General features: G+C 35.6%; 1 protein-coding gene across 1 annotated transcript in view; it reads left to right on the forward strand.

Annotated features, from left to right (window-relative positions):
* The window catches only part of Ap1g1 (adaptor related protein complex 1 subunit gamma 1), an 82,195-nt gene that overhangs the window by 14,756 nt on the left and 53,134 nt on the right, over positions 1-14,305 (forward strand). Inside the window, exon 2 of the mRNA XM_027932978.2 lies at positions 12,129-12,332. Coding sequence (XP_027788779.2) covers positions 12,132-12,332 — 201 coding nt within the window. The 5' untranslated portion in view covers positions 12,129-12,131. The remainder of the gene's footprint in view (positions 1-12,128; positions 12,333-14,305) is intronic.

The following is a 14,305-nucleotide window of genomic DNA, read 5'->3' on the forward strand; positions in this document are numbered from 1 at the left end:
CTGCTCTATAGGTTTTTATTTATTTATTTTTGCTGCTGTTTTTGTTACTTCCTTAGCTATTAGGTGACATTTTTAATTATTTAAGTGTCCTTTCTGAAAGCAATATCTATATTCTGGCCCCACTTTCCTTTCCAGTTTTCTAATTTGTAGTTTCTTTTCTAGAACAAACTGAAAGAGAACCTCTATTTGGAGTAAAATAGGTGTTTTAGTTTGCTGATGTGATCATCTCTATATTGGCTATTTGAGATCATAAAAATGTGATCTATATAGTTGAGTCATTGCTATATATATAGCATATATATGTTGTGTGTATATATATATATTCATATACCATTTTTTTAAAAAGGATTGTTATTTATGATAGGTGTCATATGTTAAGAAATCATTTGTTTTTTTATTTTTATAGTTTTGGTTGTGGGGATTGAGCCCAGGGCCTTGAGCATGCTAGGTGCAATATCACTGATTCCTCAGCCCCCATGGCTTTTTTTTTTTTGTATTTTGCGAAACAAGTAAGAACTCCCCCCCCCAAAAAAAAATCCTCAAACTACCAGCAAAAGCAAGTAGGTGATGTTTTCCAGATTATGTGGTCTACATCCATTTACATAGATTAGATGTTTGAATTTAATATGAAATATTCAGATATAAACATGGAGAATAATAATAAACATTTATTCATCCACTATCAGGTGTAAGAAATAAAACATTACCACTGTCCTGTATCTTGCTTTGTCCTGATCATATTCCCTTCTCTTCTAGATGTGCCACTGTGTTGGGTTTTGCCATGAATGTTTTTATTTCCTTCTGTTCTTTTCTCTAAGGAATATTTTCTTTGGGGCTGGGGTTGTGGATCAGCGGTAGAGTGATTACCTAGCACGTGTGAGGCATTGGGTTTGATCCTCAGCACCGCATAAAAATAAATAAATAAATAAAATAAAGGTATTGTGTTCATCTACAACTAAATTTAAAAAAAAAGTTCTTTTAAATATTTATAAGCAATACTGTATATTTTTCTGCAGTTGCTTTTTTGCTCAAGATAACTTATCTGGAGATAGTTTAGCCAACATAATGGACAATATCTGTTTAGTGCTTAACTATGTGTTAGGCACTGTGTTGAATTTTACGTGTATTATTGAATTATTTTCTTGCATTATAACTCAATTATTGAATTCTTTTTTCTTTTTTTAAATTTTTTTTTTAGTTATACATGGATACAATATCTTCATTTATTTTTATGTGGTGCTGAGGATTGAATCTAGTGCCTCACATATGCGAGGCAAGCTCTCCACCACTGAGCCACAACCCCAGCCCCAATTATTTTTTCTTTTCTATTATAAATTATTTTGTATTTTGGTACTGGGGATTGAGCTCCCAGGGGTGCTTTCCTACTGAGCTACATCCCCAGACCATTTTATTTTGAGTTAGAGTCTTCCTAAATTGCTGAAGTTGTCCATGAACTTGGTGATCTTTCTGCCTCAATTTCCTGAGTTGCTGGGATTACAGATGTGAGCCATGCCTGTTTTATTCTTCTTCTTTTTTTAATATTTAGTTGTAGTTGGATGTAATAACTTTATTTAATTATTTATTTTTCTATGTGGTGCTGAGGATCGAACCCAGTGCCTCACATGCTAGGCAAGCTCTCTACCACTGAGCCACAACCCCAGCCCCGTTTTATTCTTACTGAATTCTTGTAACAATCCTTTGAAATAGGTACTCTTCCCATTTGACAGATGAGAAAAGCAGAAGGTCTGAGAGTTTCAGTCATTTACTGAAGGATATAGAGCTAGCAAGTGGTGGAGCAGGGATTCAAGCCCAGGTGATTTTTACCAAAGGATTATCATGTTTAGCTGTCAGCACACATCACTTGTCTCAGTTCTGAGTTTAAAAAACAAAATCAGCAACACTGAGAATTAGGAGTTTTTTTGTACTTCTTTTGGTTTAAAATCTGACTTACAAGAATCTGTAAACAAGTGCTGTGGCACATACTTGTAATCCCAGCCACTTGGGATGCTGAGGCAGAAGGATGGCAAATTTGAGGCCAGCCTGTGTAATTTAGTGAGATCTTGTCTCTAAAAAATAAAGTGCTGGTGTGTAATTTAGTGGTAGAGGTCCCTTGTATCAAATTCCTAGCACCAAAACAAAGCAAAAACTATTTGTAGTATTTCTTTCAGTTTTAACTATTCATATTGGTTGCTGCGGAAATATCATTTGATAATTAAAGTGCTGTTTTAGACACAGTGGGCCGCTTATGCTATATATAGTATATATCCTGTGTTACCTTTATAAAATTTGAAAAATTCTGAATTCTGCCTTAAAGGTTTTTAGAGGAGAGATTGTAGACTTGTACTAGTCTGAAGAGCTCTTTCTAGAATTGGGATTTTGAGTTGTTGGGTTGATCCAAAAAGCAGTCAATTTCACAACAGAAAAAAGGTCATATATTAAACTAGCTTGGCCAGGACAAAAGTTGACTTATAAATGTAAGGTTTTTTTGGTCATTGATCAGCAGTTTCTGTTTCTTTTTATCATAAGACTGGAATTGTAAGACCCTGTTTTTTTCCACTAGATTTTTGAGTTCTTAAGCCCTTACCAGTTCCTAGTACCTAGTGGAATGTCTGGCATTGACAAAAAGGCTCAGCAAACATTTGTTGAATTTTTTCACTGTGACCAATATACCGAACACAACTTAGAGGAGAAAAGGTTTCAGTCAGTTCTTGCCTAACAATATGCCTATATCTTAATATACCACTACATATAACAAGATTTTTCAAGATTTTGTAGTAAAGTGTCATTTCACTAATGGTTAAAATAGACCTTTAAGCATGTTAGAACAATTATAACTCTCATTAGTCCCAGGTATATATTTTGTTTATAAGGGGCACTTGATCACTTAGCCACATTCCCTAGCTCTGTTTTGCATTTTATTTGGAGTCTGGGTCTCAATTGCTTAGCACCTCGCTGTTACTAAGGGTGGCTTTGAACTCGATATTCTCCTGTCTCAGCCTCCTGAGCCCCTGGGATTATAGGCATGCGCCACCATGCCTGGACAGGTATATATTTTATAACTTATCAGGACATACTTATTTAGTTGAAGGGATTTTAATGTTTACTTTTTTTTTTTTTTGTATTATGGATTTAACCAGGAGCACTCTACCATTGAACTTCATCCTAGCTCCTTTTAAAATTTTTTACTTTGAGAAAGGATATTACTACTGAGTAAAATTCCTTTGTGTATATATGCCACATTTTTTTTTTTTTTTATCCATTCATCTAATGAAGGGCATCTAGGTTGGTTCCACAGTTAGCTATTGTGAATTGTGCTGCTGTAAACATTGATTTGGCTGTATCCCTGTAGTATGGTGATTTTAAGTCCTTTGGGTATAGACTGAGGAGTGGGATAGCTGGGTCAAATGGTGGTTCATTCCCAGATTTCCAAGGAATCTCCATCTTGCTTTCCATATTGGCTACACCAACTTGCAGTCCCACCAGCAGTGTATGAGTGTCCCTTTTCCCCCACATCCTTGCCAACATTTATTCATGGCATTTGCAGGTAAATGGGTAGCATTGGAGAAGATAATGCTAAGTGAAGTTAGCCAATTCCCCAAAAAAACAAATGCCGAATATTTTCTCTGATATAAGGAGGCTGATTCATAGTGGGGTAGGGAGGAGGAGCATGGGAGGAATGGACAAACTCTAGTTAGGGCAGAAGGGTGGGAGGGAAAAGAAAGGGGCAGGGGGTTAGCAAGGATGATGGAATGTAATGGACATCATTATCCAAAGTGATGTATGAAGACAGGAATTGGTGTCAGCATACTTTTTTTATACAACCAGAGATATGAAAAACTGCTGTATATGGGTAATAAGAATTGTAATGCATTCTGCTGTCATTTATTTAAAAATAAATAAATAAAAAGAAAAAAGAAAGGATATTACTAAATTGCTGATACTGGCCTTGAATTTGTAATCCTTCTACTCAGCCTCCTAAATTATTGGGATTACAGGTGTGCATCATTGAGCCTGGCTTAATGTTTACTTTTTAAAGGACTTTAATTTGTAAATTAAGATATAGTTAAGTTGTTTTTTTCTGGGTACAGTTATGAGTTCGAACAAATGTATGGATTTATGTAATCACAATTAGGACACACTATTCCACCATCTCAAAAAATGTTTTTCTTGTGGTTCCTTTTCAGTCACTGGTCATGTTTTTGTCATTATAATTTTGTCTTCCCAAAATTGTCATAGAAACCAGGAGTGGTTGTGCATGCCTCTAATTGAGAAGGCTGAGACAGGATGAGTACAGGCCAGTGTAGGCAACTTAGCAGGACCCTGTGTAAAAATAAGAAGAATTGGGGTTGTAGCTCTGTTGTAAAGTGCTTTCTTAGCCTACTCTACTACCTGGGTTCAGTTACCAGTACTGGGTGGGGGTTGGAGAATAGCTTATAAATGGAATCATTTATAATCATTGATAACTCCCCTGCTGCCACTACACCCACTGGGGATTGAATTCACTTAGCTGCATCCCCAGCCCTTTTTATTTTTTATTTTGAGACAGGGTCTTGCTAAATTGCCAAGCCTGGCCTGGAATTTGTGATCCTCCTGCCTCAGCTTCCTGGGTAGCTGGAATTATAAGTGTGCCATCACTACACCCCAGCAATGGTAACCTTTTAAGACTGTTGCTTTCAACATATCTGGGACTTATGCTATGGTATGCAGTAATAGAGTATTCCTTTTTTATTGCTAGATAGTTTCAATAAAGATTTACCACATTTTGTTTTTAGGTCTTAGCAGTTATGAACAGAGCTGTTCTAGACAGTTCATGTACAGGTTGTTGTGTGAACATTAAAGTTTTCATTTCTCCAGGATAAATTTCTGGATGTGGGTGATTTGGTAAGTATGTTTTAGTTTGTAAGAAGCTACCAACTTTTGTCTAGAGTGACAGTGCCATTTTGTGACCCACTATCCATGTCTGAGAGTTCTATTTGCTCTGCATCCTCCTAACACTTGGTATTTAGCCATTGTAATAGTTATCTATGGGATCATATTGTGATTTTTTTTTTTTTTTTGATACCAGGGATTAAACTTGGGCACTTGGCCGCTGAGCCACATTCCCAGCCCTACTTTTTATTTTATTTAGAGACAGGGTCTCACTGAGTTGCTTAGCACCTTGCTTTTGCTGAGTCTGGCTTTGAACTCACTAACCTCCTGCCTGAGTTGTGATTTTAATTTGCATTTTTCTGATGCCTCATATACTTGAGAATCTTTTCAAATGTGGTTATTTGCCATCCTTTCTTTCTTCAATGAAACATTTGAGTCTTTTACCCATTTTTAAAAACTGGGTTTGTTTGTTTGAACTGTGTTGCATTTTGAGAGTTCTTTTTATATTCTGGACTCAAGTCCTTGGTCAAATATGAGCTTCATCCCAGCCCTCTTTTTCTTTTATTTTTTAAAAAATATTTTTAGTGGGGCTGGGGATGTGGCTCAAGCGGTAAGCGCATTTGCCTGGCATGCGTGCGGCCCGGGTTCGATCCTCAGCACCACATACAAAGAGGTTGTGCCTGCTGAAAACTAAAAAATAAATATTTAAAAAAATATATTTTTAGTTGTAGATGGACACAATACCTTTATTTTATTTATTTATTTTTATGTAATGCTGAGGATCAAACCCAGTGCCTCACACAGGCTAGGCAAGTGCTTCACCATTGAGCCACAACCCCGGCCCCCAGCCCTCTTCTTCTTAACAGTGTTTTTCATGGTGCAAAAGTTTGTAATTCTGATGAAGTCTAGTTTTTTCATTTTTTTTCCTTTTGTATTGTCGTGCCTTTGTTAGAACTCTGTCAGACCCTGGCGATCTATTTTTTTTCTGTGTCTTTTAAAAGTTTTATAGTTCTGTGTTTTCTCTTTGGATTCTATGATCCATTTTGAGATAATATTTCTATAGGATTTAGGGTGAAGTTCTTTTTATTGCAAATGAATGTTCAGTTGTGATATCCATTAAGTTGTTTGTAATATTACCTAATTACTGTTTATAGTGATATCCCTTTTTATTTCTGATACTGGGTGTTAATGGTTTGGATGTGAGGTGTTCCCTAAAAGCTCACATGTGAGACAATGCAAAAAGGTTCAGAGGAGAAATGATTGGGTTATAAGAATCTTAGCCCAATCAGTGAATTAATCCCCTGATATGGATTAACTGAGTGGTAATTGAAGTGGTAGGGTTTGGCTGGAGGAGGTGGGAATTGGGGCATGGCTTTGGGGTATATATTTGTATACCACAAGTGGAGACATCTCTGTCACTTTCTGATCATCATGTGAACCACATCCCTCTGCCACACTCTTCTACCATGATGTTCTGCCTCATCTCAAGCCCCAAGGAATGGGATCTAGCCTTCTGTGGACTAAGACCTCTGAAACTGAGAGCCCTCAAAATAAATATTTTCTCCTCTACAGTTGTTCTGGTTGGGTCTTTCAGCACAGCAGCGAGAAAGCTGACTAAAACACTAGGGATTTCTGTTTCTCTTTTTTACAGTGTTGTCTGGCTGAAGTTTTTCAGTATTATTAAATTTTCTTTCTTTCTTTTTCTTTTTTTGGTACTGGGGATTGAACCCAGGGATGCTGAGCTACACTCCCAGCCCTTTTTAATTTTCATTTTGAGACAAGTTTTCATTAAGTTATTTAGGACCTTGCTTAATTGCTGAGTCAGACCTTGAATTTGGGATCCTCCTGCCTCAGCCTCCTGAGTTGCTGGAATTATAGGCATGCACCATTGCGTCTGCTTTGTTAGGTGCATTTTAACAGTTCAGTTATGTTTTTTGGTGAATTCATCCTTTTATCACACAATGGGAGGCTAGAGAAAGAAAGAGACAAAGGGAAGGGAAAAGAAAGTGATTTACCCAATACTTTTGGGATCGCAGCTCCACTGGTCAGAGAAAGTTTTTCTCTCCCAGTTTTTTTTAGGTGCCTGCGGTGGCTGTTACTGCCTTTGCTTTCTGCTGTAGCCACCACTGTTGTAGTATCCAGTAGGAGTGGCTGTGAAGGGAAGAGGAAAGGAAAAAACAAAAAGCCCAAAGAGAATTTACTCCATTGTCCTTGGTCTTCCTTTTCCTGCTCCTTGGGCCAGCAAGAGAGGGTTTTTCCTAGAGCTCCTTCTTTCTCTATCCAATGAGCATGGGTTTTGGGGTTGCTTTTGGATCCAGGCTGGTCAAAATTGGAGAAAAAAATGATGATTTCTTGCCAGTTAAGTGGAACTTAAAATTGTACTTTCTTCAATTGCTGTCATTTATTTACTTTCACAGTCTTCAAGTATTATGGTATGCATTTTATTCAGGACTTACAGTTGCATTTAGAGGGGAAGAAGGGGTGGAATGCATTGATTGCACCTTCTCTGGATCCAGAACTTGTTCAGGATTTTTTTGGTACCAGGGATTGAACTCAGGGACACTTAAGCACTGAGCCACATCTCTAGCCCTTTTTTGTATTTTATTTAGATACAGGGTTTCACTCAATTGCTTAGAATCTTGCTAAGTTGCCAAGGCTGGCTTTGAACTTGTTTTCCTCCTGTCTCAGCCTCCTGAACCACTGGGATTACAGGCATGCACAGAACTTGTTCAGTTTTGATGGTAGATTGTGTTTTGTATATATGCCCAAATTTTGCCATATTAACTAACCTGTTTTTCATCTTTGCCTATTATTGTTTGGCGATCCATAAAGATATCAAGTGGTAGTAGTAACTGCTAAAGGAAAAAAAAAATACTGCTTTTCTCTAAAGTAGGAGCAGACTAGTATTGGAGGAAGAGTGCTGTTGGGGAATTAAGAGGTGAGTCAGGCCAGTAACTAACTCTGTGACCTTGTACAAGTAGTTAACAGCGTGGATCCTCCACTTCCTCCATAAACAGTTAGTGTCATGAACTGTACTTCTGTGATTCTTTGACTGATAGCTGAGAATTATTTTCCTCTCAGCTAGCTTAAACTCTTACGATTCTTTTCCTGTTGGATTATATGTTCTGGGACTAGATTTAAGCCTTTTCTAATTTTTTTTTTTTTTGGTAGAATCATTGAAGTCTTTGTAGAGAAGTAGAGAAATGTTATTTTTTTAGCAGAGAAAACTTTTTTTTTTTTTTTTTTGAATGGTGGTGCTGGAGATTGAAGCCAGGTGTCTTGCTCATGCTATGAAAGAGCTTTGCCAATGAGCAACACTACCATCTCTTTTTATTTTATTTTTGAGACAGGGTTTGTGTTAAGTTGCCCAGGCTGTCATCAGATTTGTATTCTTCCTGTCTCCCAAGTAGTTGGTATAACAAGGCATGCGTTTTAGTCAGCTTTTTTGCTGCTTTTACTAAAAGCTCCAACAAAAACAATGTTAGAGGAAGAAAAGTTTATTTTGGGGCTCATGGTTTCAGAGGTTCTCAGTTCATAGACAGCCAACTCCTTTCCTTGGGGTTCGTGATGAGGAACATTGTGTCTGAAGAGTGTGATAGAGGAAGCTCAAGAGAGCAAAATATATTCCTCAAAGGCATGACCCCAATGACCCACCTTTTTCAGTCATACCGTACCTGCCTTTAGTTACCACTCAATTAATCCCTATCAATGAATTAGTTCACTGATTGGTTACGGTTCTCATAACCCAATCATTTCACCTCTAAGCTTTCTTGCATTGTCTTACACATGAGCTCTTGGGTAACACCTCATATTCAAACCATGACAACATGCTTGATTCATTTTTCTTTTTTTTTGTGCTGGAGATTGAACACAGGGGTGCTTTACCACTGAGCTACATCCCCAGAACTCTGTCCCCTGCTTTATTATTTGTTTTGAGACAGGGTCTAGTTGCCCAGGCTGGCTTAGAAGTTGGGAACTTCCTTCCTTTGCCTCCCAAAACACTTGGATTATTTTTGTGCACCACATTGCTGGCTATTTTTATTTTCTTAACATTAATGAGGTATAAAATACATACAATAAAAATGCCTATTTAAATGTGAATTTTAGTTTATTGAATTCTGAGAAGTGCATATATGCATCACAAACATTTATGTCACTCCAAAAGGTTTCCTTCCATCCCTTCGAATCAGTCCCTATCCCTGCCCTAAGTCAGGTCATCATTGATCTCTTCTTCATTAGTATAGGTCATGTTTGTGTTTCTTAGAGTTTCATATAAATGAAACCATACAGTATGTACTCTCTTGTGCTTTCTTCTTTTGCTCAGCAGCATGTTTATATTGTGTATTGGTTTATTCTGAGAAGCTTTGTATTATGTGAACACACCATTGTCCATTCACCTGTATATAGACATTTGGCTTGTTTCCAGTTCTTGGAAATTATAAATGAAGCTTCATGGAGCAGATGAGTTTTGGAGAGTATATAATTTTCATTACTCATGTGTAAATTCTTCTCTTAGGTAAATACTGAGCAGATTTGCTGAATCATACGCTAAATGTATGTTTAACTTCATAAGAAACTATCAAACTATTTCCCAAAGTAGTTGAACCATTTTTATTCCTGTGAACAACTTCATTGATACTTGGTATGTCTAGTCTTAATTTTAGCTATTCTAATGGTATGGAGTGGTATCTCATTGTGATTTTAATTTTCCTTGCTAACTAATGATACTAAACATCTTTTTATGTGCTTATGGTTATTTGTGTATCTTTTTTTGGAAAAGTGTTTATTCAAATCTTTTATCCATTTAAAAATAATATTGTCTTATTGAGTTGTATAATTTATATATTCTGAATACAAATCCTTTATCAGAAATATATTGTGATTATTTTTTCTTCCTGTGGCTTACCTTATTTTCGTAATAGTGTCTTTTCAAGAGTGAAAGTTTTAAATTTTATAAAGTCGAGTTCATCGAGTTTTTCTTTAATTCCTTGTTGTGTGTGAACTCTGATTAACCTAAGTTCATAAAGATTTTTTCCTTTTTTCTCTTCTTGAAGATTTTTAGTTTTTGCTTTGGCATTTAGTTATATCACCTATTTTTTTTTTCAATTTTTTTAGTTGTTGATGGATTTTTATTTTATTTATTTATTTATATGTGGTGCTGAAACTCGAACCCAGTGCCTCACACATGCAAGGCATGCACTGTACCACTGAGCCACAACCCCAGCCCATATCATCTATTTTGAATTAATTTTTGTGTATTGTGTGAGGGTAGGATTGAGGTTAATTTTTACCCTAAATAGATATGTAGTACTATTTGTTAAAAGACTGTTCTTTCTCTTGTGGAATAACTTTGGCTGTTTGTTGAAAATCAGTTGAGCATAATTGTGTGGGTCTATTCTTTTTTCTTTTTTTACTTATCAATGGACTTTTTAAATTTGTTTATATGTGGTGCTGAGAATTGAACCCAGTGCCTCTCACATGCTAGGCAAGTGCTCTATCACTGAGCTATGACTCCAACCCTGTGTGGGTGTATTATTATTTTTTAAAATATGTTTTTAGTTGTAGATGGACACAATATCTTTATTTTATTTTTATTTATTTTTTAATATGGTGCTGAAGAATGAATCCAGTGCCTCACGCATGTGAGGCAAGCACTCTACCATTGAGCTACAACCCCAGCCCTATGGGTCTATTCTTAAGCTTTCCATTTTGCTCCATTATTCTTTGTTTGTCCTTATGTTTAGTTCCACACTGTCTTGATAACTGTAGCTTTGTAGTATTTCTTGAATTTAGGCAGTATACATTCTCCATCTTTACCCTTCTCTCCCATAATTATTGGGCTGTTATGGGTCTATTATTTTTATTTTTAAAAGCTGTTTATGACACTAATAGTCATATCCTCTGAGGTTGGTCTATTATTATTTTCCTCATCTTGTTTTCCTAGTATATTCAGTGTTCTGAGATGATTACTGTTGGATAGATGATTACTGATTAATCTGAGAACTGGATTCTCTCTCCTAATTTCTCATATTTTGTTGAGTTGAACTATCACTGTGATTATATTCATCTGATACATTGTTGAGCTATGTTGAATTTAAAGCAGTTGAATAGAAACTTTCTCTTTTATTAAGCTTAGGCATAGTATGTCTTTTCTTATTGCTTTAAAGATTGAGTAAAAATTTGTGTTGAATTAGTCCCTAAGATATTGGTATACTAGTGATGGACTTTACATATTGATGTTTCTAAGTCTTATTTTGCTTCATTTAACACTTTAAATTTTTGTTTGTAGCCTTTCCAGAAATTCACTTTGAAGTTTGGCAGACTTTGCTTTGTTTAGCCAAACTAGATTGAGCAAATGTTGAATTCTTAAAAATCATTTAGAATTTTTAAAAAAATCTTTTATTCTACTTTGTTATATATGACATCAGAATGCATTACAATTCATATTACACATAGAGCACAATTTTTCATATCTCTGGTTGTATACAAAATATATTCACACTATTCATGTCTTCATACAGGTACCTAGGGTAATGATGTCCATCTCATTCCACCATCTTTTTTATTCCTTTGCCCCCTGTCTTCTCCTCCTTTCCCTTTGCCCTATTTAGAGTTCATGTAACCTTTCCATGCTCCTCCTCCCAACCTCACTATGAATCAGCCTCCTCATATCAGAGAAAATACATTAGGCATTTGTTTTTTTGAGATTGGCTAATTTCACTTAGCATTGTATTCTCCAACTCCATCCATTTACCTGCAAATACCATGATTTTATTCTTCTTTTATTGCTGAGTAATATTCCAGTGTGTGTGTGTGTGTGTGTGTGTGTGTGTGTGTATATATATATATATATATATATATATATATATATATCATATTTATCCATTCATCTACTGAAGGGTATCTAGATTGGTTCCACAGTTTAGCTATTGTGAATTGTGCTACAATAAACATTGATGTGGCTGTGTCCCTGTAGAATGCTGTTTTTAAGTCCTTTGGGTATAGACCGAGGAGTGGGATAGCTGGGTCAAATGGTGGTTCCATTCCCAGTTTTCCAAGGAATCTCCATACCTTTTTCCATGAGGCTGCGTCATTTTGCAGTCCCACCATCAATGTATGAGTGTGCCTTTTACCCCACATCCTCGCCAACACTTATTGTTGTTTGTATTATCATTTAGAATTTTTATATGAGAAGTTATACAGGTTGTTTTGGTAGCAAAAAATGTGAACATCTCTGTTTAATGTCTTTCCAAATCCAGAGGATGCCAGCCCCCATCAGATTGCGGGAGCTGATCCGGACCATCCGGACAGCCCGAACCCAAGCCGAAGAACGAGAAATGATCCAAAAAGAATGTGCTGCAATCCGGTCATCATTTAGAGAAGAAGACAATACATACCGGTGTCGAAATGTGGCAAAATTACTATATATGCACATGCTGGGCTACCCTGCTCACTTTGGACAGGTAGGATGGGTTGGGCCACATCTAGCAAGGATACACATCTTTGAATGACACCATAGCTCAGGGAATGGCAGGGAGGTAGTTTTGATAGCCTTTTAGTTTCTACTATAATCATTTTGGCACTGAGGGTAAGATTGAAAGAGCAAGCTGCAGACCTGGAAAGTCTTGATATAGCCATCAATTATCCTTTCCAATGGGAATTGCTCTTTATGTGGATCAGAGAGTCTTTTGCTACCTTACTTAAAAATTGACTAGGATTAATCAGTGATTTGTGATTATTCTGCCAGAGGACCTGAACTATGAGGAGTATGTAAAAAGTATTTGTTAATGTTTTCTTAGTTATTTTCTCTGTGCATGATATTATATATAAAAACTCATGAAAATGTTTTTAAATAAAGAAATTAGTTGCCAAGTAGTAGCATTCATTTTTGTTCTAATTACCACATGTCTGGATTGCTACAACTTCTTTGTGGGTCTGCTTGCTGATTCTCTCCTACACACAAATACATGTTATTTATTGTATCTATTCTGGGGTTTGAAGGTGATATTCTCAGTGATAAGAGCTTTCTTCATGTTTATATTGCGAAAGCATGATTGTCACAGAATGGAATAGTGAGTTGTTTTTTAAATGTCTTATTAGCACTGCTAAATTTTATTTAAGAATTATATGCTATAGAGTCTTATTAGGGAACAAATGAAAAATTTAAAGAATGTACAACACTAGGAAGAAAGGAGTATAATAACCACTTATGTTTCCTTTTTCCAAGATAACTTGTATTTAATTATCAGGAAAGATGATCATCAGCTTATTTTCCATTTAGCTCAACAGCTTCAGTTGAAGAAGATCTCCTGCCCACAAGTTAAAACTACAAAGTACTGGGATTGAATCTTATTAGACTGGCTTTGGTTAGTGTTATGTTCACCATAGGGGGTTGATTAGCCTCTTTAGAAATAAATGATTGAGGGGCTGGGGTTGTAACTTAATGGTGGAGCGCTTGCCTCACTCGCTTCACATATATGAGGTACTGGGTTTGATCCTTAGCACCACATAAAAATTTAAAAGTATTGTTTCCATCTCCAGCTAAAAGTATTTAAAAAAAAAAAAGAAGGAAATAAATGATTGTGTGTGGGAGGAGAGCATTAGTTCGAGAAAGAAAATTTGAGTTGTTATATAATATTATATAATATAATATTATGTTATATATTATAATATTATATAAGAAGAAAGAACAACTGGATCAGAGAAAGGAAGCAGAAAAAAAGAACAGTTATCTCCTATAAATAATATTCATTTACATGTTTGATTTTGGACAGAATTAGTGTTATAGTAGCATTCTTCTTCACACTTGTCATAAACAGTTTTTTAAAATGTAATTAATACCTTCTTTGATATAGATTTCATATTTCATTCTTACAGAGAGAGGAGTGTAATTAAAGTTCAAGGTTTTAAGTTGCAAGGTTTTACCACATCCGAATTTGATCCAGGTGGTTATCCATATAGTGCATGACATTATATAAAGCAAATGGTTGCTTATATATTCTTGATGGTTTATATATATATATTTTTGTAGAAACATTTGGTTAGATTTATAGAAATCTTACATATTAGGAATTGGACTATAAAAATCAAAGGTAATCTAGTAGGGGAAGACTTATTCTTCCACTCAGAAATAATTACTATTAACGTCTTGGAAACAGTATATTTATATATTCTCTGTAGAGTTCTTGAAAGACAAACTCTTGAATCTTCAGATCTTATAAGAGTAGGTTTAAGACTTTGGAAAAGATTTCATTTTGTAGAACATGTATTTTTAAATATTGGTTTCTATAACAGTGAAATAAAATGTGCTTTCTAGGTCTGTCTGGATTGCATTTTGGGGTATTTTGGAACTTTAATTGTTTGATAAAATACTTAATTTTTAGTTAGAAAGTGACTATTCAAGGAAGCTGTGCTAAAATTTTGGTACAAAAATAAA

The sequence above is a fragment of the Marmota flaviventris genome, chromosome 18 (genome assembly GCF_047511675.1).
Source record: "Marmota flaviventris isolate mMarFla1 chromosome 18, mMarFla1.hap1, whole genome shotgun sequence".
In the NCBI taxonomy this organism is placed as follows: Eukaryota; Metazoa; Chordata; class Mammalia; order Rodentia; family Sciuridae; genus Marmota; species Marmota flaviventris.